We start from the raw sequence: 25739 nt of genomic DNA, 5'->3' as shown, positions 1-25739 counted from the left end.
GATCATTTGTTTAGCAGTTCAAACTCGGATTTCAAGAAATAATTTGAAGGCTAGTATGGATAACATAGAGATGTAATCATACTATCAAATTAGACACTAAGAGACTTAAGGAATTTGAATATTGCACACTTGTCTCAGACAAGTGGGAGATTGAAGGAAATGTGTCCTCGACTCTAATGCAATTACTAAATATAATTTGGATCGTATAATGGAGATAATAATTCGTTTATTTGGGTCGTCTATACGTCTTGCTAGATAATGCTATAGAACTTTGGGTTAGTGAGAAATAAACTTGAAACCCACCTAAACGGATCCTACAAGGTCACACATTAGGTTTGGATCAATAATGAAACCCAAAGCCCAAAGTGGACCTTAGGTTAGCCGGCCAAGAAGTGAAAAGGGGAGAGGAAAACTCAACCTAATTTTTTTTTAATCTAATGGAATTATATTAATTAGAGGTTTTAGAAAATAAAATATACAGTATTCAGTTTTTTAAAACAACGTAATATTTTTTCCTCTCAAAATTCTCTCTCTAAACCGGTTCTCTACTCCAAGAAAGGTGAAAGATTTTCCCAACTAGCATTGGTAGAGCATTGATTCAACCCGGTGGACCGAATAGAGGAGTCACACTTGAGGGTCTTTATCTCCCGTAGAGAAGAAGATTGCTAAGAGGATCCACGCTTCAAAGGTTAATTCTAAACTATCATGTGATCCTTTAATTTTATATGCATGAGTTCTTGTTTAGGTGACTATGAATATGATTTATGAAATTCGGGTTAGAGTATCTAAAACCTTATATAAAAGTCCAATATTGCTGGAATAAAAATGGACACAGTATCCCAATATCATTATTAAAAAATAAACACACGGCACGATAACAAATGATTATTGACGAAAATTTATTTACATTAATGATAAAATCGCTTGAAGTTCCTCTCAAAAAAATTAAAATAAGCATCCTAGTGAAAATAATAATAATAATAATAATAATAATAAATAAATTAAAAAAATAATTAAAAAAAAAAAAAAAACCGAAGGGTAGAAGAAAAAGGTCAGGAGTTGCAGTTGCAGAAAAAGGGAAGAAAGGGCATGCATAGTACAGATGATCATCGATTGCTTCTAGAAGATTCTCATCTACAGGTCTCTCTTCTTAATTTCTAGATTGTTTTTATAATTATTTGTTCTGTAGCAATATAATCTATTTACTGGAATTTATTGAACTTCTAAAATTGCTGATTTTCTTCGAATTCTGTATTATCTATGCTATTGTGTTATCTGTGAATTGAACATTTGCTGCTATTATAGTAATTGACCCTTTTTGAAAATTTATAAATTCGTTGCAATTTTGTCTTTTAATCACAAAAATTTGCCGAATTTGACCATAAATTGTCAGAATTTTATGGGGTTTTATATTGTTAAAGTAGCTTGATTTATCACAAAAGATACATTTTATCAGAATACATGTGTATAATTTTACACTGATATAATTGGAGCTGTTAAATCAGGTGTCAAGGCTGGTTCTTGTTGGGTTAAGTCATATCAAATTTAGGTCATTTTGGGTGACCTTGGGTCTGTGTGTCTATACAGTTTGATTTCGGATTTGGGTCACTTCGGGTTTGGTCGGTTTGTTCTCGGGTTGGTCAATTTTTGAAAGCTCTAGAACTAGAAAACTATGGTCGAATTTGACAATGTTTAGCAGAAAAAAATAATTGTAGGGATTGGTATAGTATTTACTATTTAGACATGTATACCTATACTTTATTTTGTTTATAGCGTATAATCCACCTTGAATCTCACATTCCCTTTGATATAGGACTTAATAGAGGCCTCTAATATTCCTTAAAGTATTGTATTAGAAGTTACTTGTATATCTCTGGCTTCATTTAGTTTTGGTAATAAAATTCTGGGAATATGTGTGAATCTGCCAATAGTAAACAATTCACTGATAGCCATTTCAATATGTACTGTATTATTTGAAGTCTAAGGTTGGTTCTCTAGTGTGTCCTCATAAAGAAAGGAGCCTGATTGCATGAAGTTTATAAAGCATCATAAGGATTAAGGAGTATTTTGTTTTAAAGTTTCTGTATGATTATTATGATTTTTATTGTTGCTCATCTTCTTTCGGTTTATAGTTTATACCTGTGGAAAGTAAGTATTGGCAAAAAAAATCTAAGAAAACAATACATATAACTGTAAAACCAATGTATTAGGTTGTGATGTTTGTACATGTAACTGCCAGAAAGGTTGCTAGTCTAAGTCTTGCAATCAAGATTTTTGTCTGTTACCCAATATGCTACTCATGTTTATCAATGTTTTCTATGATTTTCTAATTACCTTTATTAGTCAAAACCTACATATTAGCAAAACTGTCCTTCATTACTCCGCACTAGTTTCTCTCCTATAGAACTTGAATGGATCCTTGCCTGATTCTGATTTATATTTTATATGCTCAGAAAGAAAACAGCAAACAATATGCTGGAGATGGGTCTGTGGATCTTCAAGGGAATCCTGTTTTAAAGAGCAAAACTGGAAACTGGAGAACCTGCCCTTTTATACTTGGTATGCTAGTTTACCTTTTTCAATACAGTATCATGTTTGCTGATAAGTCTCAATACCACAATTTTACTTGCAGGTACTGAATGCTGTGAACGTCTTGCTTACTATGGTATCGCAAAAAATCTTGTCACTTATCTGAGTGGAAAATTGCATGAAGGAAATGTCATTGCTGCAAGAAATGTTAACACTTGGGCAGGCACGTGTTACCTTACACCTCTTCTAGGAGCTTTCTTGGCTGATGCATACTGGGGAAGATATTGGACTATTGCTGTCTTCTCCACAATTTACTTTATTGTAATTTCAGAATCCTTTTTGTTTTTCTCATCCTCTTACAATTTTAAACGATGGCATCTAGAATACCAGCCATATTTGGTGTTTTGGTTTTACTTAGTTGAGTATGCTGTGTGGGTTGATATTTCATTTACTAAATTTTGATTTTACTCTTTTTCTTCTGTAGATTTCTCCTGTATTTATATTCTAAGTGATGTGGGCTTGTTTCTTTTTCTTACAAAATGTAGGGAATGTGTACATTGGTCCTATCTGCATCAGTCCCTGCCTTTAAGCCTGCTGATTGTGTGGGTTTGATCTGCCCTTCAGCAAGTCCAGCACAAAATGGCGTATTTTTTGTAGGACTTTATCTGATTGCATTAGGAACAGGAGGGATTAAGCCTTGTGTTTCATCTTTTGGTGCTGATCAGTTTGATGATACTGACCCTAGTGAGAGGGTAAAGAAGGGATCATTTTTCAACTGGTTTTATTTCTTTATCAACATTGGCTCACTTGTATCAAGTACTCTTATAGTATGGATACAAGAAAATGTTGGATGGGACATAGGCTTTGGAATCCCTGCACTATTTATGGGTGTTGCTATTGCAAGTTTCTTCTCTGGAACTTCTCTGTACAGGTTTCAAAGACCCGGGGGAACTCCGTTGACAAGGATGTGCCAGGTTGTAGTTGCATCACTTCACAAGCGTGAGCTGGAAGTTCCACAAGATAGTGCTCTCTTGTATGAAACCCCAGACAAGCTTTCAGCAATTGGAGGAAGTCGAAAGCTGGAGCACACTCAAGACATGAAGTAACGTTCGCATCTCTTGTTTTCAACTCTTTTGTCAATATACTTCTTATTTTGGCTCATTGTATATGTGAAAGATCAATACCATATTGGGTGCTATTGCTGCAGATGCCTTGATAAAGCAGCAGTCTTATCAGATTCTGATGTACAAAGTGAGGAATCGTACGATCAATGGAGATTGTGTACTGTCACGCAAGTGGAAGAATTGAAACTCTTGATCCGCATGTTCCCTATATGGGCAACAGGAATTGTATTTTCTGCTGTTTATGCGCAGATGGCAACACTGTTTATTGAACAAGGAATGGTTATGGACAGAGGAATTGGAACCTTCACCATTCCAGCAGCTTCCCTTTCTACTTTCGATGTCATCAGTGTCATCTTTTGGGTGCCAGTCTATGATAAGTTTCTGATTCCTGGAGTTAGGAAGCTTACTGGCAATGAAAAAGGGTTTTCTAATCTACAGAGGATGGGTATCGGTCTCTTTATATCTATCCTTGCCATGGTATCCGCAGCCTTGGTGGAGATCAAGCATTTGCAACTTGCAGAAGAGCTAGGTTTGGTCAATGAGCATGTTCCCGTCCCACTTAGCATCTTCTGGCAAATACCCCAGTTTTTCTTAGTGGGTGCTGCAGAGGTATTTACTTTCATAGGGCAGCTCGAGTTCTTCAATGACCAATCACCCGATGCAATGCGAAGTTTATGTAGTGCCCTCTCTCTTCTAACTACATCATTGGGAAATTACTTGAGCTCTCTGATTCTAATGATTGTGACAGTCATTACTACTGCTGATGGGAAGCCCGGATGGATTCCTGATAACCTAAATAAGGGTCGTCTTTATAACTTTTTCTGGCTCTTGGCCGGTCTCAGCTTCTTGAATTTGTTGGTGTATGTACTCTGTGCCATGAAATATAAACAGAAGAACACTTCGTAGGAGTCCCACTGAACGGTATTAACTACAATGATATTATTTCAGCCTTTCCAGCGTTGCTGCTATTGTTACTGAATATGTTTTATATCTGATGGCAAATGTTCTGTAATATTATAGTTCGGTTGAATCATGTTGTATATACCATGTATGCAATAGTATGATCTTCTTGACATGTATAGCTAGCGTATCGAATGTATAGTGAATGACTGAATGTATATATTTCTTTCTGTGATGTGGTTGAGTCACAAGGTTGGTCTCTTGTTAATGTGAATGAATATCTAGTTAGTAAGGATGAATGGAAGTTTGTAATCAAATTTGGGCGCACAAGGTACTTATCATCTAGCTTTTCATTATTCCATATTTGTTACGTATAACAATAATTCATCCATTTCTCAATTAGGGGTGTGGGTCGGGGTTGTCAAGTTGCTTTCTCACCTCCATGTTAAAACAAATCCAATCAAATTATTATGTAAAACGTTTAGGTTCCAATTTTAGAGCACTCATATAGTCATATACGTAAGTGTTATCATGACTTTTTGATTTACCATTGGGTAATTCCGTATTAAAAAAATTCTAGACCTTTAAACCTACTCACATAAATCACTTCGCTTTCGCCCGGGTACCCTTTTGGGAAGGGGAGAAGGGGATACTTCAACTTGACCCTTAGTTTTCGTCTTTTGTTAACCCTTCTTTTGGTCTTTTCTCTCTTTTGGTAAGAAGATTATACATTTTATTCTAAATGAAAGTTGCTAAAGCTAAACGCAAAAAACTGTGCAATTATCATGCCGTTTTCAATCCACACATTTTTTCATCTTTTGGACTGTATTTTAATGGGTCATTTTAGATTTTAATGTTAAATATCATGCAAGTCAATGCCACAAATTGCTCCACACGTCATATCATGACTTTATGTTATTTGTCATTTAATGAATATAAGCTACTATAACTTTCAAATATTAATGTTTCATGTATTATAGTACTCGTAATTAATTATTATTTATTAATAATAATACTGTAGAATTTGAGAACGTCAATGTTTTTTTAAGTAATTTAAACTCAAACTATGGTGGATACAACTTTGAAGGCCAAGTGGATTAAGAAAGTAATTACAAGGTTTAGAGAGAGAAAGAAGACATTAGCAGATTGTTTAAGAAATGGGTACTCTTGATGATCAGCTACTTCTTCTGGAAGATGCACTTCTTCAGGTATTTACTTTACTCTTTGATTTACCTCTTTCTTTGTTGAATTTCCATGCTTGGTTAGTTGTTAGTTGTTTGATTATGTCTTAAAATTGTTGTTTGTTCGGAAATCGGAGTTTTAAATGTAGTTGTTGTTCTAGTACTTGTTTATGTAATATGTAGCACGGAAACGGCTCGGGTTTTGGTAACGGGTAGACCTCAAGTCCGAGCCATTTCCAGGGTTGAAATTTTTGCTTAGATATTATGGATTAGATATGGGGGATAAAGATATGGTTTTTGCAGTATCCAAGATAATTTATTCTTATAAAAATAAAGTATTCTTGTTGTTTTCTTTATTCACTGTGATTACTACTCCCTCCGTCCTTAATTGTTTGTCCCTAAGCCATTAATTACTTTGTTATTTTTTGGTTGAGTGGAGTTGATGGATACGAGGCAAAAGTGGTCGAGCCAATTGTATTGTATGTGAGAATAAAGTTTTGGACCCCATGGTCAAAAACGGAAATGGGGCTATTTTTAGGGGACGGTCTTAGATGGAATATTGAGTTCTGACTACCTCAAGTTCAAGAAGATAGATACTCTTGATAATCAGCTACTGCTTTTGGAATATTGGTTTAGTTTCCGTAGGACTATTGAGTTCTGACTGGCTCGTGTTCATGCCAGGCAAAATCTTGCATGAGATGGCCTTGTCAACCCAAATCTCATATGCTGCCTGCATCCGATTATAAATTTTTTCAGCTGTATGGCTCATGTATAATGCAAAACCCGCTCTTATATTCCTTCATCAAGCTAAATGAGTCAGTGAGACATTTGACTTGTAGAATTCTTGAGTTTTGTTGTTTCAGCAAGAATGAATGCTGAAGTATGTATCAATCTTAATCCTGTTAGATTAAGTTATTAGTCCTTTGAAAAGTGTCAATCTAGTAGACAACTTGGACGGCCAAATTACTGAACTGGTAATCAGGACTTATTTATATTTGCTTCTTATGCCTGCTAGCCATTGACAATGGCAGCTTATAAGCTGAGATTTTTTTAAATATCTACTTTGTTCGAGTTGACACCAGTATCGACTCTTCTGAGATGTCCACTGTTTAGAGTCTTGGTAAAGCTTTGCTGATTTGAAGGACTACTTCTCTGCTCCTGATTTGTATATATATCTTTGTAGGAGGAGCATTGTAATTTAACCACTGGAGATGGCTCACTAGATTTTTCAGGGAAGCCTGTCCTCAAGAGCAAAACTGGAAATTGGAGAGCCTGCATCTTCATTCTTGGTGTGTTGGACTGCAGAATGCTAGTCTTTGTGCAACATTAAATATTTTTTCACGAATTCCCTAATCACAAGTCCTAACCGTTTAACTCTCCCCTGCCTCCTTTTCCCTTCTGTGCACAGGTAATGAGGTCTGTGAACGTCTTGCCTTCTATGGTGTCAATACAAACCTGGTTAGCTATCTCACCAAAAAATTGCATGAAGGAAATGTCTCCGCTGCAAAGATGGTCTCCACCTGGTCAGGCACATGTTATGTAACACCTCTTATTGGAGCTTTCTTGGCTGATGCATATTGGGGAAAATATTGGACGATTGCTGTGTTCTCCATGATTCATTTCCTCGTAATTTCTTGATTTTTTCTTGTCCCACTCTGCTTTTTCTGCATGTTAGACTAAAACTGATGAGATCATTGAATATTTTTGATCAATTTTATCCTATTGACTGCTATAGTGCTATGTGCATTTGCTATCATGCATCGTAGTGACAGTACCAAATTACAATGATACCCCCTTCGTCCCTAAAGTAGGCTTAACATCTTTTTGGCAGATATCAAGGAGAAGGGGTCGGTGAGGGGCCCAATCTTAAGGAAAAAATAGATAGGAAAATCTTAATGAATCGGAATGCTAACTTCTTTGTGGAATTTCAGAAACTACAAGATGTTAACTTCTTTTAGGGGTGGAGGGGTAAAGACACATCCAACCCCCTCCCCTTCCTTATATCTCTATTAAGTCCCTCTATCTGATGACATACTGTTCTTATGTTTGTAGGGGATGTCTACTCTGACCCTATCTGCATCAGTTCCGATGTTTAAGCCTGCTGAATGTGAGGGTTTCATTTGCCCTTCAGCTACCCCATCACAGTATGCAATATTATATGCAGGGCTTTATTTAGTTTCACTGGGAATGGGTGGGATTAAGCCATGTATCTCTTCGTTTGGTGCTGATCAGTTTGATGATACGGACCCTAGTGAGAGGTTACAGAAGGCATCTTTTTTCAATTGGTTTTATTTTGCTATCAGCATTGGTTGCCTTATGGCAAGTACTGTAATTGTTTGGATACAAGAAAATGTCGGATGGGGCATAGGGTTCGGAATTCCTGCCTTATTCATGGTTGTTTCTATTGTGTTTTTCTTTTGCGGAACTCCACTCTACCGGTTTCAAAGTCCAGGTGGTAGTCCATTAACAAGGATATGCCAGGTTGTAGTTGCATCAATGTTGAAATTCGAGTTGGAGGTTCCACAAGATAGTAGTCTTCTGTATGAGACCTCAGACACACATTCAGCAATTGAAGGAAGTCGAAAGCTGAAGCACACTGAAGAAATGAAGTAATTTTCTCATCACTTGCATCTTTTAGCTTTCTTATTATTTATGTATCACCAATTTACATTTACGGTCTAACAAATCTTAAAAGTTATAGAGAAATTATAGATAAGCTCTGAATTGTCTGATTCAAAGGTCTCTTTCCCCTCTTGCTCTTGTATATGTGTATATCTGTAGTATGTACTGTGTGTTTAAACATACCGAGCATCCCTGCAGGTTCCTGGATAAAGCAGCTTGTTTGTCAGCTACTGAAATGAAAACGGAGGACTTCTCCAACAGTTGGAGATTGTGTACAGTAACACAGGTCGAAGAACTAAAGGTCTTGATCCATATGGTCCCTATTTGGGCAACTGCAATTGTCTTTTCAGCAGTGTATGAACAAATGTCGACTACTTTCATCGAGCAAGGAATGGTCATGGACAGAGCAGTAGGATCCTTTACAATCCCAGCAGCCTCTCTGGCAACTTTCAGTATAATGAGCATCATTTTTTGGGTCCCTTTTTACGACAAGATATTTGTACCTGTAGCCAGGAAGTTTTCAGGCAAACCAAAGGGTTTCTCCGAGCTGCAAAGAATGGGTATCGGCCAAGTCATCTCCATTTTCTGCATGCTAGCTGCCGGTTTAGTTGAGATCAGACGTCTAGCAGGGCCAGTTAGCATCTTCTGGCAAATCCCTCAATACTTCCTGATGGGGGCTGCAGAGATATTCTTCTACATCGGGAAGATGGAGTTCTTCTATGATCAATCACCCGATGCCATGAGAAGTTTGTGTACTGCATTCTCACTTCTAACATCTTCATTGGGAAGTTACTTGAACTCGCTTGTCCTAACGATCGTGACAGCCATTACAACTTCTGGGGGGAAACCCGGGTGGATACCTGATAATCTAGACAAGGGTCAGCTTTATAATTATTTCTTTCTATGGGCTGTTTTTAGCTTGTTGAACCTGTTGGTGTACTTCTTCTGTGCCATGAAGTATAAACAGAAAAGGGCTTCATAGGAATTCTGCATATAGTGATTGTGAAGCAGTAAATAGTCAATTATGTTGCAAATTTGTGATGCTAAAAACTCTCAAATTTTCAAATTTCAGCAAGTTTTTAATTTCTGAGTGAATCAAAATGATTGGTGGTGAGACTGGTAACCCTCAAAAAAAAATGCCTGAGATGAATTTTACAGAATATGTAAGTATTATTTATATTATCATTTTTATATTTGCTCCAAGTTGTCCTTTTCCCCTTTACCTTTAATTTCCAAGTACTTCCTGTAAGGTAACTATTCTATTAAAGCGCGGAAGTACTTCCTGCAAGGTAACTATTCTATTAAAGCGCGGATGAGGGCGAAAGTTTGACCATACAACAATGAATTTTAACGTTTTTTACATTTTGTTATTTTACTCAATAATTACTATGAGATCATTAACTTTTGGTCCAAATTAAACATTTGTTCGAATTTCCTTGCTTTCTTTAAAATGTTCATAGGGTCATTCTGCCTATCTTGATAATGCAATTTAAGTAGCATTCGAAAAAAAGATAGTGTGATTTATGTTAACAACTTCATGAATGACTAACCTCATATATAATGGAGGTATTTAAAATGTGAAAACTTTTGGATACTCGAAAATAGGCTACAAGGGTAACCCTTGGTTGAGATTGATCTTAGTTCCACAATTAAAATCATAGTAGATTTCACAATTTATATCAAAAACAATTGTATGTATAAAAAAATGTTTGTATATATATACATATCTACGTATATATTTGTACTATGAATTTTATTTGAAAAACAATGATTGGAGAGTATAAATGATGTATTGATGTGTTTGATGGTAAAATTGTACGAAGTATGTTAAATTAGTTTGAAAATTGTAATATAAGTAAAATCAAATAGCTTAAAAGTATAAATAGCATACAACTTTTTTTTATCAACACTCATAGGTTCCTACATTGGCACAATTTCAATTGCTATTCCGTATAATTTGTTGACATCGTAATAACTACTGTTATAGTAAATTAAAAACAATTATGGAGTAGTATAGTAATTTTGTAAAAAAAATAATTTTTAAAATTAAATAAAAATATGGTACTCATTAATTTTACCAGTAACATATTTTTAAAGGATAATACGAGTATGTAATATACTTGTATGAAGGAAAAAAAATACTACGGAGTATAAAGTATAAATCCCAAATGGAAATGGATAAAACTAGGAAAGAATCTTTTAAAAAAAAAAAAAAAAAACTAGGAAAGAAAGTTCTGGAAAGAGAAAGGATATTTTCTGTTTCTGAATGAATCCATTTTCGCGCCTATATATACCGCCACCACAACCGTCACCTGAATCCACACTCCCACCATTTCCTCATTCTTACAACTCAAACCCTTTTCTCTCTGTCTAGAAAACTTTCTCTCTCCTCCTTTGAAGCTCTCAACAATGGCGTCTCAATTTCAGGTCGTCATTATCCTCTTAGCAATTCTCACCTCTGTTTCACACATTTCCGCCATTGATACAACCTCCTCCACCTTCACATTCTCATCATCTTCCTCCTCACCTTCACCTTCTTCGCCGCCATTTCCGTTCTCCTCCTCCGAAGCTCTGAATCAACCTCAGTTTCTCTCTAATCTCACCACCATCACCAAAATCCTCAGCGATCTCGGCTTCCACGAGCTTGCAACAGCGTCACACTCGCTTTCTCTCTCCTCCGCCTCGCACCTCCCGTGGCTCGGCCCTATCACAATCTTCGCTCCGGTTGACTCCTCGGTTCGCGCCTGTCCTTCGTGCTCGCTCGCTCTGCTTCTGCAAGAGCACACCGTCTCAGGCTTGTACCCCAGCGATTACCTCAATCGCCTCATTTTCGGCACGAAAATAGAGACGATTCTCCCCGGCCGCTGCCTTACCGTCACCTCCGCCGCTAACGCCACCGCAATCTCCATCAGCGGCGCTCAGATCACTCGTCCAAACCTCTACATCGGCGACCACGTCATCATCCACGGCCTTCAAGGCTTCATCTCTCACGTCTCGCCGTACTCCTGCTCAATGGACAAGATGACGTCTCTCAATCTTCCTCATCCTTCCCCTGCCATGGCGCTCAACCGCGTGATGCTCGCGGAGGCGATGATCCGTCTCCGAGTGAGCGGTTACAGCGTCCTCGCACTTGCGATGCGTATCAAGTACGCTGAGCTTGTAACTCTACACAACATGACGATCTTCGCCGTCGACGACTCCACAATCTTCCACGGCGGCCACTCCTACGTTCACAGCATCAGATTCCACGTAATCCCTAACCAAATGCTAAAACTCGCCGACCTCGAATCTCTCCCGGTGTCGACGGTTTTTCCGACGCTAGAATCCGGCGAAACTCTCACAATCACCACCCCTGGCGGCGGCGGTGTGATGTCTCCGGTAAGAATCAACTACATCAAAATCAAGTACCCTAACCTAATCTACAATTCCAAGCTTGTTATTCATGGACTCGCTTCTCCTTTTCCTCACCTTCGTCAATCGATTGCTGTTAGTACTAGACGGTCAGGATCTAGTGTGGGAGATTCCACTTCTGTTGATGTGCGTCAATCTACTGAGCCTGCTGCTCCTTCTCCTGTGATGAAATCAGTTGTTGAGATGATTGATGATATTCATCAAGGTCTGTGATCTGTTCATCTTCTTAGTCCACTAAACTTGATGAATTAGGTCTATTTTCTGTTAATTGCTGTTTTAGCCTGATTTTAGGGTTACTAATAATCTTTGTTTTTAGTCTGAAATGAGTGTAAATATCGGATGTAATTTGATTTCTAGTTGAAGAAATCTGTTGTTAAATTTTGATAGAAATGAAGTTTTGTTTTGGTAGAATAATTTTTGTGCTCTGTTCTTAATTTTTTATCTTTGCATTTCTGTTAACTCTGTTTTAAGTATTGATTAGCAAATGGTTTAATGAAGCTTGACTAAATTTGAAAATAATGGAATTATGACATTTACAACAGAATTTGTGTGGTTTGTTAAGTTGTTATGAGCAAAGCAAATCATTGTGCCAAGGATAACAGATTCCCTAACTAACTAAAAAAGTGGGTAGTGAAAATCTGAAAATGCATGGTTAGTGGAACCTACTCTCAATACTGTATTAATTTAAGTAGAATTTTGATATTAAATATTATTGTTACTATTTGGTGTGCTAAATCCTAAATGGACCTTAAAGTTCTGTTATTTCCATAATATAAACATCTCGCTTGTTAATTAGTTCAAATTTGTTTGCGCAAATGCAAAAGGAGGCAAACGAAGTAGTGTATATGGTACCATTTTGACAAAAGTAGAGGCAAGTTCCTCATGTAAATTATGGAAGAGAAAGAATAGTTGGGAGGGTTAATAAATCAATTATGATACAAGTCGCCTTACTCAAGCCTTTTAAGAAAGTTAATCGTATTGAAATTAAATTCGATAACCTTTATGATTTCTATATATACTAAGAGAATATACTTAATTAATGTACTTCGTATGTTCTTTGTATTATGAAATTGATAAACAAGTTGCATACTATCTATAGCTTTTTTGTTCTTTCAAAAAAAAAAAAAAAAAAAAAAAATAACTATAGCTTTTTTGTTTTTGGGGTGGGGGGAGGGGGATTCTATCCATTGCAATCTCAATACGTTTTTATTATTGATTTATGATTGATCTTCAATCTTCATTTAATAGATTTGATATGAGAATTAACAACACATCTTTGGTTTTATCTTTAATCTAATTGTTATGCTAATGTTAATTGCCCTTGAAATTAGATGTGATACAAGTCACCTTATTCAAACCTTTTAAAAAAAATTAATCGTATTAAAATTAAATGTGATGACGGTTTTTTTGGGGATCCACTGGATTCTCAATCTACTTTTATAATTGATATTTTTTAAATAGATTTGATATGAGAATTTGTCACATATCTGGTAATCGTCATGCTAATGTTTTATTGTGCCTTGATGAAAGCATTCTATGATTGCCTTCTAGTATCAATGGTTTGCATTGGCTTTATCATGAAACACTTATTCATATTAATCTTTGATGATTTTGTCAAAGCATTATGAACCTCGTCGCACAAGAAAACGTGAGCTAGGTCTTCTCTCTATTATGTGAGACAAATTGTTATGGAATGATCAATCATCTAGATGGATGTTAAGTTGTCAACATTCTATTTACTCTCGTTTTTATGCCGATTAATTACTTCATTTCACGAGTTAAAATTTCACCCATAAATGTCAGTTATCCAAAAAGATAATAAACTTGTATATTGTTGCAGCACAAAATCGAAACATTCACAATAATGCTTTGAAAAATAGAAAAAAAAAACAAACAAAACAATCACAATAATGTCATTCGATAGACGCCCAACGTGTATACGGTGTATATATGATAATTTCGAATTGACTTATGTCATATGTAGCCATGTAGGCATAAGAAAAACGGGCCTGAACCGAACCCAACCCGAACCTAAGATTCAACACAATATGAAAGACGCCCACCATTAATATAGATGATAAACCCGGGCTGGCTTATATTATATGTAGGCATTTAATATCTTAACACACAATGATAGATGCCCAACTATTATATAGATGATAAACCTAGGCCGATTTGTTTCATATGTAAGCATTCACTTTCCAGCGTGTTTTTAGGTGGCTGGCCATATTGTGTGGCCGACTGACACACACTAAAACAATGACCGGATAACCCTGACTGACTTAGTAACTCCGACCACATGGTATGACCAGCCGCATATGAAACTTTGTGTTCACTTTTTAGCATGAAATATGAAAATAACATTGACTTTTAAGAATTTTATTTCCCAAAAAATAAAAATAAAAAATTTGATCTATTGGCATTGTTTCTCCGTATTTGCTTACACTCGGGTCTGTGGAAGCGAAACAAAGAAGCCGCAAGCTAAAGAGAAGAGAGAGAAAGAAAGAGGAGAGAGAAAATGGAGGTTCCAGGTTCATCGAAGAAGATGATTGCAACCCAACAAGAAATGGTGGAAAACAAGGTTCCAATCCCTTACAGAGATCAATGCGCACATCTTCTGATACCCCTCAACAAATGCAGACAATCCGAGTTTTACCTTCCCTGGAAGTGCGAAAATGAGCGCCATGTTTATGAGAAGTGTGAGTATGAACTCGTCATGGAACGTATGCTTCTTGCCCAGAAACTTCGCGAAGGCCAGAAGAATCAACAGGAACAATCCATCCCTCTTATTCCCAAAACTGCTAATGCTTAGCTCCATTTTCGATTCTTCTTCGTTTTCAATTGGGTATGTTTCTGATCGTCTTTTTGATTTTATTTTACTTTTTGTGATTTGATTGTTTTTGCTAAATTAGGGTTTTATTTTGCGTTTTATTTTTGATTTGATCGATTTGAGTTTTGGGTGGCTTTGTTAATTAGGTTAAATGTCTCATTTGATGTCAATTTAGGGTTTTGAATGTTGACGTATTTAATTATGCTAATTCTAGGGTTTTGTTGTGTTGATATGATCTGATTAGGTGTTTCTGGTAGCAAGATGAATTTTCAATGACTATTTTTTAGTTATTCTAAAATCTGCATTTCCGTTTGGTACAAGAGGATCGAATCGTATTGAATTACTTGTCAGTTGTCATTGAAATATGCATTTGCTTGGATGCTGTTATCCAGCCTCTGTTGATTTTCTTGATTTCGTAATAATTTGAATGATTTGATGGACCTAGAATTTGGCAGTGTTGTTAACTGAATCAAAATTTAGTTGAATTTGATATTCCCTTTCTGCACGGTTAATTGTCGCTTACATACCTATTAGTTTTGGATAGTTGAAGACAATTGAAAGCATGATGTATGGGAAACTATAGTACTTGGCGTTACCGATTTGAATTTGCCATATGTGTTGCATCTGGAGAAGCACATCAAAGCTCACTTCCAAACTGTCTCGTTCTTGTTTTAAGTTGGTATAATTGGGTGTGTTTCCAACCGTAGGGGAATAGGGGATGGGGAGAAGGAAAGGGAGGTGTGAAGAATGACAGTTTTTATGGATATCTGTTCGTGAAAATCTAGGCCAATCATGCCCGTGTAAAGTTGACAGATATGTCAAAGATCTGAATTCTGTAGCATCAATTGATGAAAAAGAAACATTATAGGTATAGCTTGGGGCTTTTGTTCGCTGAGAAGCTAAGTAACTCTACTAATGCATTTATATACCTCTTGTGCCCAGTCAAAAATGCCAGGGGAAAAGACAGAATAGAGCGGTGATAGGGAAGCTATGTTTCCCAGCCCAATGAAATTTGTTTAGTTTACAATTTGATGTCATTTACCTTAGGTACCTCTTCTTTAGCATTTTTTTTTAATTTTTCTTAACCTATGGAAATTATTAAGCTGCCAAAGGCCAAAGAAAGGAGGCAAATAGAAGGTGATGTGAGCTGAATCTTGCTGTGGGTAAATTGTAAATGTCTATAGAAATACTTTGTTGTGGAACCCTACAAACAAAATGGATGATGGAATTTTATCAAATTAGAAACAACAAATTTCTGGATGACTCATATCATTTTTTTTTTCTCACCAAATTCCAAGTAACAGCTCTTTTTCTACCTTTGTCCAATTAAAAAATAGGATTTGTGTCCAAAATGGGTGTGCCTTGTCAAATAGTAGAATTGGGGAACCAGAATGGTGCTATTTGTCATTTCTGTACAGTACTTCAGCGTTCATGTAGTGATGAGTATAATATATAGAGTGGATATGAAGGCCCTTGTTAAGAGTAGTTATGATTAAGGCTAGGAGCCTAGGATACTAGATGTTATTGACTGTGAAACTACATTATTTCTTTACCAGGCTAGGAAGGAAAAATTATCGGCTTTTCACCAATATGGACTTGAGATGCCTGGGGTATATATCTAGTGATATTGTGGGAAAATTACTTTATTTTTTCATGCTAGTTCTGCTTCATTCTTAAGTAAATTCTCTGTTACATTGTGACTTGTTGCGATGTCGTAGTAACTTGGGTGAAGTGAAGGAAGAAGGTTAATGCTTATATCATTCTTTGGAGTTAAGCCTTTTATTATGAAGTTGTGTAGTTTGATCAAGAGTTTTCGAAGTAGTTTCTAAAAGTAAGTAACTTCAAAGCAGCATTTTATATGTTAAAAAGCAAAAGTAATGCCTTGTCTACTTATGATATGCATGTGTCATCCCACGGAGTCCTCCTTTTATCAAGAATTGTTTTGGTTTGAACAAGAATTTCAAAGTTGCTACTATGGCAAACAAACAGTAAATATCTTGGACCATTTGGTTTGAGGGTGCCTTTCTACATTCGCTGGCAGTTAACTTTGAGAAGTTGAAGAGTCTGCTTATTGGCATAATTAATGGAGCTAAACTCCTAAACCATTGGCGAATGCTTTTTGGCAATCTTTGCATTCTTGCATTTGTGCCTTGTGTCTCGTCCTCATTTTGGGCAGATCTTTTCTTCTAAAATTTTAACTTGTTAGGTAGACATGACTGCAAGGAGAAAGCACATTTGTGTTTCTCATGACACACTTGCTCCTTGGTCAGCCCATTTTTCTGAAATAATCATTGGTTGGATTGGTGTGATGGGGCCTCTGATGACTAATTCAGTAATGTGCCCTAACTTAATGAAGTCAACTAGGATTCAATCAGTGAACTTTTTTATCTCTAGGTCAAATTAAATATAGTGAATAATATTAGTATCAAGTATAGTTTGTTATGTGCTAGATTTTGGCTAAACTTTGGCATTTAGTAAAATTTGGCATACGATGCAGTTTAAGCATTTTAGGTAGTAGCCGTTTGGCCATTAAAATTAACATTTATGATAGTTGTGCTATTATTTACATAGTGACATCTGAGGTTTTGCATGAGTATTAGAGAATTATTCTTTGGCTAATTGGCAATTAATCTTAATTATTGATTTTGTGGCTGATTGAACTAGTGCAGCCTTCCTCATTCTGAAAATTCTTACATGCACCTAGGTGCACCAGAGTTATGTGCACCCAAGTGGATTTTTTTTTTGCTGATTCCATGATTTGATATATTTTCCCATTTCTTTTTCTTTAAATGAGTAAAACATATCAAATGAGCAAAAAATTACCTATAGAGGACCTACCTCTATTTACACCTGGGTGCGTAAAAGAATCTTTCCTCAGTTTGCTTGACATATGATATGACCTGATTTAGCCTGAAATTTGGTTTAGTACTGTAGTGAACTCAGTATTATTGATCTGTTCATTTTTTGGGGGTGATTTAGTATTCAGTTGTGAATGGCTTTTTAGGAAATTTGATCAATTGCTTGACATAGTCTGATAATTGGTGGAGTATTGCAGTGTATTTATGTATTATTGATCTGTTCAATTTCAGGAGTGATTCAGTATTTAGAAAAGTTGTGAATGGTCTATTAGGAAAATTAATCATTTGCTTGACAGCAATTGATCTCTTTGGGATACAGCAGAATTGACATTCGGTGTCATGAAGAGAATGGAGGATTTACAGAATTGAACATGCCTATTAGCAGAATTGAGGAGTTGTAAAATTGGATATTTTGGTGCTGCCAGTTACCACATTTGGCATGTTTCTTTTGTGACAGTAATAGTCCCAACATTGGCATAGATTGTGTATCTGCATTATATTAGATGAAGCTAATGAGATGTGAGATGATTTTGCTCTGAGCTGAGATATTACTTTCTAATTATGTAACTCCAGTTGGAATTAGTTTAAGTTCTGATTTTGGATGGTACTTCACCATGTGCTCTTAGACTGCTCCTTGTCACTGGCAACTAGCAACACTTGTAATTAAGAGAGAGAGAGAGAGAGAGAGGGGGGGGGGGTTAATTGAAATCTCTTTAAGGACAAAGATGTATTCATCAAATTCCTTCATATAGTACATTCACCAAAGAATGTATCCTCCTTTGCCCTGCTCTGGTTTGTAGTCAACATTAGTTCTGTTTGCTTCATGCCTTTAAAATATCTGTTGTGTTTTCTGTAATGATTTGGAGTTAACATTAGTTTTAGCAACTGAGTTGCAGTGACATCCTTTTAGATCATTAATTTTGTATCCTTTCTTCCCCTGTTCTCAAATCTTCTTTCTTCAACAGTAGTCTGTGTTAGAAAACTTTTTGGATCGTTGAAGTTGGCCATTCTTATTGATATTAGAGATTGTTTATCCTTTTTGTGGTTTATTGCTTCAGTTCCATCCGAAGAACTATAATATGACTACATGCTGCAGATACAGCGGTAGCCTTGACCTTAGTTTTCTTTGAAGATACCTTTTGAACCACTACTTCTGTCCAAGATTAGTAGTCATGTATAGTTAACGGCGTCCTAAAAAGATGTCACATTACCTTAAATAGTGATGGTTTGTCTTTGATTTTTTATTACTCGTAGTATTATTATTTGCCCTTAAATAAAGTGATTAATAGAAGATTGAAATAACAAGACTCAGAGAGTTTTTTTAAGTAAAAAAGAAAATAGAAAGTTAGAAAAGATTATATCTTTAATTTATGAGATAAAAACGTGTCTACTTAAATCTAGATGGAAGAACATAATTTAGTGCACTAGTGACCTGATGCCTTGGTTGTTGCTTCAAGGCAGTAGCCCTTCTGGTCCATTTTTTCTTGACAAACAATTATTGTATCTTGTGTTGTCCATTACATTCTTAATTAAATACTTGATCTTCTTTGCAGGTTGCTGAGTTCACTTTGATCATCATGCATGGCCTTCTTGGTTTGTTGTACTGCTTGGAATTGTTATCGTACTGGATTTGATAATCATCGTGAAAGTACTTTTATTTTCTTTCAATCCATGTTACAATAAGTTCATGTTTAACATGGTTATTCAGAATTTTTTTGAGTTGTATTCTTCTCTGGTTATAGTAATCAGTTTCATGGAACAGATTTGCAGACTATTAATCTCTGCTTGACTGTTATTGTGTAGAAAAAATTCTCTAAGCGGTGCTCAATTGTTTGGGCATAGTAATAAATTTATTTTGACCAACTATAGAAGTCCAAAAATTTCTGTGGTAGGTGCGAGTTTGAAGTTTCTTCTTAAATTATCAGATCAGTTCCATGTTGGTGATGAGCTGCTGGCTATTAACATCATAGAGCATTCTTTAGTCTGAGATTTTTGTATTCTGTCTTTTCATAATCAAGAATGTAATTGGTTCCACAAATTGTCCTTCATACGAGTAATAGCTGTCTCTTTCGCTTTCTCACCCCGCCCCATTTAAGTAGCGCTGTAGCGGCACGTTTGTCCTTTGATGTGTAATCTCAGCTTGTTATCAAGTCAGTTCTCTCAACAGTTGTACTTTTGATGGAGAGGAAAATTCTCTATTTTCTATTCTTGTAAATTGGATAAACTGGTTTGACATATTTGGCCCTTATTGGTAGCCTAAACTCGTAAGAATGACCTGATCTTTCTCCAAATAGAGCTGCTTGACTACTTGAGTGTGTAGAGGCCTGTAAGAGGCGTGTTAAATTATACTTGTATGTGTTTATCTAGGTGGGTTTGTGGCGTCGAGCATATACATCTCATATATACCTCGGGTGTCAAATTTTGTAGTGTGGCACGATAACTACTTAAATAGTTAAATCAGTTATAGGACATGTGACTTATGCGCTCTTTTTGACTCCCGAGTTTACTAAGCCTAATAAGTTCCCCTCTATTCAAAAACAATTGTTAGGTCCGTAATGACAACTACGTTAACGGATATCAGATAGACTTACAAAACGTACGTTGTGGGTTGGAGCGTTCGAGTTGTTGCCTATCAGTAGACGGATAAACGACAAGCTGATTAGCATCAGCTAAATAGATACATGAAAAGGAAGCAGATCAAATGGATGGATGGATGGTAAACTTTGGATTGAAGATGATATTCAGAAATCATGGACATTGCGAAAACATGCAAAATAACATGAGTTTGTGGTAAAGGCTAAACAAGGGTGGGTCCAAAAATACCTGCACTGGAAAAGAAATTTCAAAATCCATGACTTTCAGAAATCATAACTTACTGGGAGAATTTTACATAAAATGTCATACCCAAGTCACTTTCACTCTCATTATTATCCTTTTCAGGAGCTCTTTTTTTGTCTATGAATTCTACTTGCACTCTATCTTTGCTTACTTATTACTGTAGAAATTTGGATTATTTTGTTTTACTAATTGATTTGTAGTGCTACTAGTAAAAGCATTACTCCTAATAGTCTACCTCGACAATTAATATTATGTCTGTCGCTTTGAAATTGCACAATACTCCGTATATGAAGTACTCTTGTACAAGAGAAAGGCTATTTTTAGAGAAATGTTGAATAACAGTGTTTCGGGTTGTCTGCCTGGTTTTCTTACCTAAATAAAATGATACGTAGTATGTAAAACTACAAGTGTATACGTGTACGATGCATAACACATTAATATGACAATTCAAAACTATACCTTACTACATGCAATATGTTTATAAAGTCATGTTTAGCAGAAATAATTGTTGTACCAATATATCAATTACTTCGTATACTTTTATTTTTGGTTAAATTCTCACTATTAACGCTTGTATTATACGGAAAGTCATTAATCAAAGTGATGGATATAATTATTAACGTGCATTAATGGCCACAATTATGTTATCTTCCTCTCTCAAGATATGTGAAAATAGTCCCCAAGTAGCTAGGGGATTTGGCATAGTAACACATATATAATTGGCATTACCTAACACTTAGAAAAACTTTTTACAGATCTTCTAGAAGTAAAACATTGTTCATTGAATGGAGTTGTGGAATCGTCTAGGTGTTTTTAGTTGTGATGGTTATCAACGTCATATACTCCCTCCGTCCCATAATACTTAGGACGTTGGGGTGGACACGTAGTTTTAAGACATTTGTTTAGTATATAAAGGATTCTTTTTTGTATTTTTATATTGTAAGAAAATAAAAAGCAGGGGAGGTGGGGGTAGTGAGGAGAGAGAAAATGTAGGATTTAATTGGGTTTTGCCGTTTTGGGGTTTGTGGTCCTAAAAAGAGTATAGGAAATTATTTTTTTTATTAGTGGTCCCATTTTATATTTAGTAACGTGTCAAGTATTTTGAGACGGACGAAAATGGTATATGTGTCAAGTATTATGGAACGGAGGGAGTATATACTTTACACATAATTGGCAATCAACTAATGCATTCTTTTTGCTTTATAAAATAGGGCTTTTCTTATTGTAATGCACACGTTGAGAATTTCATAATTTAGAAAATTAAAATACTTTGTTATAGAGATATATATGTAAGACCAGGAGAATGTTTTTGTATTAATACGTATTTCCTTATTTGCTCTCTCTAATCTAAATGATAATAAGCAGAGGAGAGAGGAATTTTGTACAATAAACTAATTACTCGTAGTAAATCATTCAAAATGACTTATATTTCATGTTTTTTTAATGTTTAACTTGTCAAACTTGTAATAATATAAATAAAAAGCAAAGATGATTGAGAGCTTATTTCGAGTCAATATTGGTTGTAGTTTGTATGATTGATCAACTTAATTGTATTGTAAGTACTTTGTTTTGGTTGTTTGAATTAGCTAGTAATTATACTTATTGTTAAGATAATTATGTAAATTATTAGCTTAGTCAACGTATATATTGTTTCCTAGTTTATAGGATATGTTTTAGTTAGTTTCCTTGATATTTGCCTAGGATTATGCCTAGATGATACTGTGTATATTTGTATAAATATTAATGAGCGATGAAGGAAACGACTCACGGAAAACATTCTTTTATGGTATCAGCAGTCTAGGGCGATCACTCTTCCGCTGCACCCTAGCTTTCCGCCATTACTCTTCTTCTCTTCTTCTTCTTCTCTGCTATGGGGGAATCAAAATCCTCTTTCCACCCTGCTCTTACTGTCAACAATATCAAGCACAACATCCCTGTTGTTCTCGAATTGACGGACGCACAGTACTCTACTTGGGCTGAATTGTTTAAAATTCATGCTCGATCTCACAAGGTGTTAGACCATATTATCCCTCCGCCTAAGGAGAAGGCGAAGGTCCCTGTCACTGACGAGGAAAAGGAGACATGGTCTGTTCTGGACGCTGCTGTCCTCTCGTGGATTTATTCCACCATCTCCAACGACCTATTGCTCACCATCATGGAACCAGACGCCACGGCAATGGAGGCATGGGATAGGTTGCGTGATTTATTTCAGGATAATCAGAATTCTCGTGCTTTGACCCTTGAACAGGAATTTTCGACCACCAAAATGGAGGATTTTCCAAACGTCTCTGCTTACTGTCAGCATCTCAAGAGTCTCTCCGATCGATTGCGCGGTGTTGCTGCTCCAGTGGACAATAATAGATTGGTTCTTCAATTGGTTTCGGGTCTTACCGAGGCTTACAAGGGAGTTGCGACCCTTATTCGCCAGAGCAATCCTCTTCCTCTGTTTTCTCAAGCACGGTCGATGCTTACGCTGGAGGAGGCCGGTCTCGCAAAGCAAGCCGCAACAGGGGCTGCGTCAGCCATGGTCATTCAGTCCCGGGATAATTCTGACGATGGTCATGATAATGCTGGGGGTTCTCGTGGCCGCAATAAGCAGAAAAATTCAGGCAACCGCAAGCATTCCGGTGGAAAAGGCGGCGGTGGCAAGGGTGGCAACTCCGGTGGCAAAGGTGGCGGCCGAGGGAACTCCGGTCACCAGCAGCAACAGTGGTAGGCTCCTCCGGCTCCCTGGCAGCAGCCGGAATGGGCACAGTACCCGGGTTGGGGATGGATTCCTAGATGGGCTACCCCTCCATGCCCATACCCCAATCTGGGCTGGGCTCGTCCTCAAGGCCCACAAGCAAAGCAGCCTGGTCTATTGGGTCCTCGTCCACAAGCCTATGCAGCTTCAACTCAGCCTACGCAGTACGCTCCAACCGACATTGAAGCGGCTATGCACACTATGACGTTGAATCAACCCGACCCCTCATGGTACATGGACACCGGAGCCACTTCTCATATGACATCCTCCAACGGTAATCTCTCGTCTTATTTTAATTTGAGCAATCATCATGGTATTATTGTTGGTAATGGTCATACTATTCCAATTCACGGTTGTGGTCATACTACTCTCTCTTCCCCTAATCCTCCCTTGTCCCTAAACAATGTTCTCCATGCTCCCAAACTCATTAAAAATCTAATTTCAGTTCGGAAATTTACAACCGATAATAATGTGACTGTTGAGTTTGACCCTTTTGGTTTCTTTGTGAAGGACTATCGGAAGGGGTGGCCAATAATGAGATGTAATAGCACGGGTGATCTTTATCCTCTCACCAACACCACTTCCACAACTTATTCTTCACCTTCAAGTTTTGCAGCGTTAGCACCTTCTCTTTGGCATGATCGTTTAGGTCATCCCGGGTCGAGTATTTTACATACTCTTCGTAGTAATAAAAGCATTGAATGTAATCGAACTACTAGTTCTAGCATTTGTCATTCTTGTGTTCTAGGGAAACACATTAAATTGCCTTTTTATTCTTCTATGTCTTCTACTACTTTGCCGTTTGATATTATACATAGTGATATTTGGACATCTCCTGTTTTGATTCTTCGGGACATCGTTATTACATGCTTGTTTTGGATGATTTTACTAAATTTGTGTGGACTTTTCCCTTGGCTAAAAAATCAGATGTGTATGATAAATTTTTCGCTTTTCAATCCTACATCCGCACACAATTTGAGCGTCCTATAAAAAACATCCAATGTGACAATGGGCGGGAGTATGATAATAGTCCTTTTTGGGAATTTTGTGAGTCAAATGGGTTGTCTTTCCGTCTTTCTTGCCCACATACGTCTCCACAAAATGGTAAAGCCGAAAGAAAATTGAGATCACTTAACAATATCACTCGCACTCTTCTCTCTCATGCCTCTTTACCTCCTTCTTTTTGGCACCATGCTTTACAAATGGCCACTTACTTGCATAACATTTTACCTAGCAAGTTGTTAGGCAACAAGTCTCCTCTTAGTGTTCTTTATCACAGGGAACCTTCGTATTCTCACTTACGAGTTTTTGGGTGTTTATGTTTTCCTTTATTCCCCTCCACCACAATAAATAAACTCCAACCCCGATCCACTCCTTGTGTGTTTTTAGGTTTCCCTCCGAACCATAGAGGCTATAAATGTTATGATCTTTCATCACACAAAATTATCGTATGTCGTCATGTGCTATTTGATGAAACTGTGTTCCCATTTGCTAAGTTGCATACTCCCTCTACCACTTCTTATGATTTTTTGGATGATGGTCTTTCCCCGTATCTGATTAACCATATGCAGGCTGCTTCATCTACTGGGCCTAGTAACTCGGCCCAACCTCCCTTACATGAACAAGCCGCCCCATCCTCTCCTCTCTCTACTGGGTCGACTGCTCCAACACGCCCAGCCCACACAGCTCCACAATCTCCCTCTCATCTCACGACCTCCCCCCCCCCTCTGCTGGGCCGCAACCACAACACAGCCCAAACACTACTCCTTCCCCAATCTCACCCACACCAACTGTCCAACCCATTATCTCCATCCCTCCTCAACCCACTCCTCGTTCCACTATGGTCACTCGTAGCCAACATGGTATTTTTAAGCCAAATAAAAAATATTGCAATGTTGCTACTGTTTCTAAGGTTACAAAATCTCCTATTCCTTGTAATCCAATAGATGCTTTACGTGACCCTAATTGGAAAATGGCTATGGATGATGAATTTAATGCTCTTATTAAAAATAAGACGTGGGAGTTGGTGCCCCGTCCACCTAATGTTAATGTCATTCGTTCTATGTGGATTTTTACTCATAAGGTGAAATCTGACGATTCTATTGAGAGGCATAAGGCCCGTCTTGTAGGTGATGGCAAAACTCAACAGGTGGGCATTGATTGTGGAGAGACTTTTTGTCCGGTGGTCAAACCGACAACTATTCGGACTGTTCTTAGTCTAGCTTTGTCAAAAGCTTGGCCTATTCATCAACTTGATGTAAAAAATGCTTTTTTACATGGTGAGCTAAAGGAGACGGTTTATATGCATCAGCCGGTTGGTTTTCGTGATAAGACTAGTCCAGATTATGTGTGTTTGTTGGATAAGTCCTTATATGGCCTTAAGCAAGCACCCCGGGCATGGTATAAAAGGTTTGCTGATTATGTGTCTTCTATTGGTTTCATTAATAGCAAGTCTGATAATTCTTTGTTTATTTATCGATCGGGGTCACAAACGGCATATCTATTATTGTATGTGGATGACATCATTTTGACAGCTTCATCTCATGCTCTTCGATGCTCTATTATGTCTCTCCTTGCTTCTGAATTTGCTATGAAGGATTTGGGTCCTTTAAATTATTTTCTTGGCATTTCTGTTACTAGGCACAAAGGGGGACTTTTTCTATCCCAACGGAAGTATGCAGAGGAAATAATTGAAAGGGCAGG

The 25739-nt window shown here is 37.0% G+C and overlaps 5 protein-coding genes across 7 annotated transcripts; all 5 read left to right on the top strand.

Moving 5' to 3' along the window:
- The first annotated feature begins 995 nt into the window (after positions 1–995).
- On the top strand, positions 996–4848 carry LOC110695058 (protein NRT1/ PTR FAMILY 8.3-like). Of its 2 annotated transcripts, XM_021872252.1 has the most exons (5): positions 996–1140; positions 2454–2559; positions 2633–2850; positions 3075–3631; positions 3737–4848. In XM_021872252.1, exons 1-5 carry the CDS (start codon positions 1090–1092, stop codon positions 4557–4559), a joined length of 1755 nt encoding a protein of 584 aa, XP_021727944.1. In that variant the 5' UTR covers positions 996–1089; the 3' UTR covers positions 4560–4848. The 2 variants fall into 2 exon arrangements, with proteins under 2 accessions (XP_021727944.1, XP_021727945.1); XM_021872253.1 differs by lacking the exons at positions 996–1140; positions 2454–2559 and having other exon boundaries at positions 2668–2752.
- A 705-nt stretch (positions 4849–5553) lies between these two features.
- LOC110695057 (protein NRT1/ PTR FAMILY 8.3-like) lies at positions 5554–9559 on the top strand. 2 transcript variants are annotated; one of them, XM_021872250.1, is made up of 5 exons: positions 5554–5761; positions 6918–7023; positions 7143–7360; positions 7787–8343; positions 8555–9559. In XM_021872250.1, exons 1-5 carry the CDS (start codon positions 5711–5713, stop codon positions 9336–9338), a joined length of 1716 nt encoding a protein of 571 aa, XP_021727942.1. In that variant the 5' UTR covers positions 5554–5710; the 3' UTR covers positions 9339–9559. The 2 variants fall into 2 exon arrangements, with proteins under 2 accessions (XP_021727942.1, XP_021727943.1); XM_021872251.1 differs by lacking the exons at positions 5554–5761; positions 6918–7023; positions 7143–7360 and adding an exon at positions 7367–7702.
- Positions 9560–10661: 1102 nt separating this feature from the next.
- Positions 10662–12168, top strand: LOC110695348 (fasciclin-like arabinogalactan protein 21). The gene has a single exon (XM_021872597.1). The coding sequence runs from the start codon at positions 10766–10768 to the stop codon at positions 11978–11980; it is 1215 nt and encodes a 404-aa protein (XP_021728289.1). The 5' UTR covers positions 10662–10765; the 3' UTR covers positions 11981–12168.
- Positions 12169–14184: 2016 nt separating this feature from the next.
- On the top strand, positions 14185–19321 carry LOC110695056 (NADH dehydrogenase [ubiquinone] 1 beta subcomplex subunit 7-like). Its single transcript, XM_021872249.1, has 2 exons — positions 14185–14612; positions 19009–19321. Exon 1 carries the CDS (start codon positions 14286–14288, stop codon positions 14577–14579), a length of 294 nt encoding a protein of 97 aa, XP_021727941.1. The 5' UTR covers positions 14185–14285; the 3' UTR covers positions 14580–14612; positions 19009–19321.
- Positions 19322–21903: 2582 nt separating this feature from the next.
- Positions 21904–23009, top strand: LOC110695309. Its single transcript, XM_021872567.1, has one exon. The coding sequence runs from the start codon at positions 22164–22166 to the stop codon at positions 23007–23009; it is 846 nt and encodes a 281-aa protein (XP_021728259.1). The 5' UTR covers positions 21904–22163.
- Positions 23010–25739: the final 2730 nt, after the last annotated feature.

Source organism: Chenopodium quinoa, unplaced genomic scaffold (genome assembly GCF_001683475.1).
Source record: "Chenopodium quinoa cultivar QQ74 unplaced genomic scaffold, ASM168347v1, whole genome shotgun sequence".
Taxonomy (NCBI): domain Eukaryota; kingdom Viridiplantae; phylum Streptophyta; class Magnoliopsida; order Caryophyllales; family Amaranthaceae; genus Chenopodium; species Chenopodium quinoa.
Note: the sequence above shows the minus strand (reverse complement) of the source record. Positions and strands in the feature narration are given on the sequence as shown.

Coding starts and splice junctions, on each gene's coding strand:
- LOC110695058 (XM_021872252.1), top strand. CDS start 1,090: ATGCATAGTACAGATGATCATCGATTGCTTCTAGAAGATTCTCATCTA. Junction 1,141..2,453: donor TAGAAGATTCTCATCTACAG/GTCTCTCTTCTT, acceptor TTATATGCTCAG/AAAGAAAACAGCAAACAATA. Junction 2,560..2,632: donor AACCTGCCCTTTTATACTTG/GTATGCTAGTTT, acceptor TTTTACTTGCAG/GTACTGAATGCTGTGAACGT.
- LOC110695057 (XM_021872250.1), top strand. CDS start 5,711: ATGGGTACTCTTGATGATCAGCTACTTCTTCTGGAAGATGCACTTCTT. Junction 7,361..7,786: donor TCTCCATGATTCATTTCCTC/GTAATTTCTTGA, acceptor TTATGTTTGTAG/GGGATGTCTACTCTGACCCT. Junction 8,344..8,554: donor AAGCACACTGAAGAAATGAA/GTAATTTTCTCA, acceptor GCATCCCTGCAG/GTTCCTGGATAAAGCAGCTT.
- LOC110695348 (XM_021872597.1), top strand. CDS start 10,766: ATGGCGTCTCAATTTCAGGTCGTCATTATCCTCTTAGCAATTCTCACC.
- LOC110695056 (XM_021872249.1), top strand. CDS start 14,286: ATGGAGGTTCCAGGTTCATCGAAGAAGATGATTGCAACCCAACAAGAA.
- LOC110695309 (XM_021872567.1), top strand. CDS start 22,164: ATGGGGGAATCAAAATCCTCTTTCCACCCTGCTCTTACTGTCAACAAT.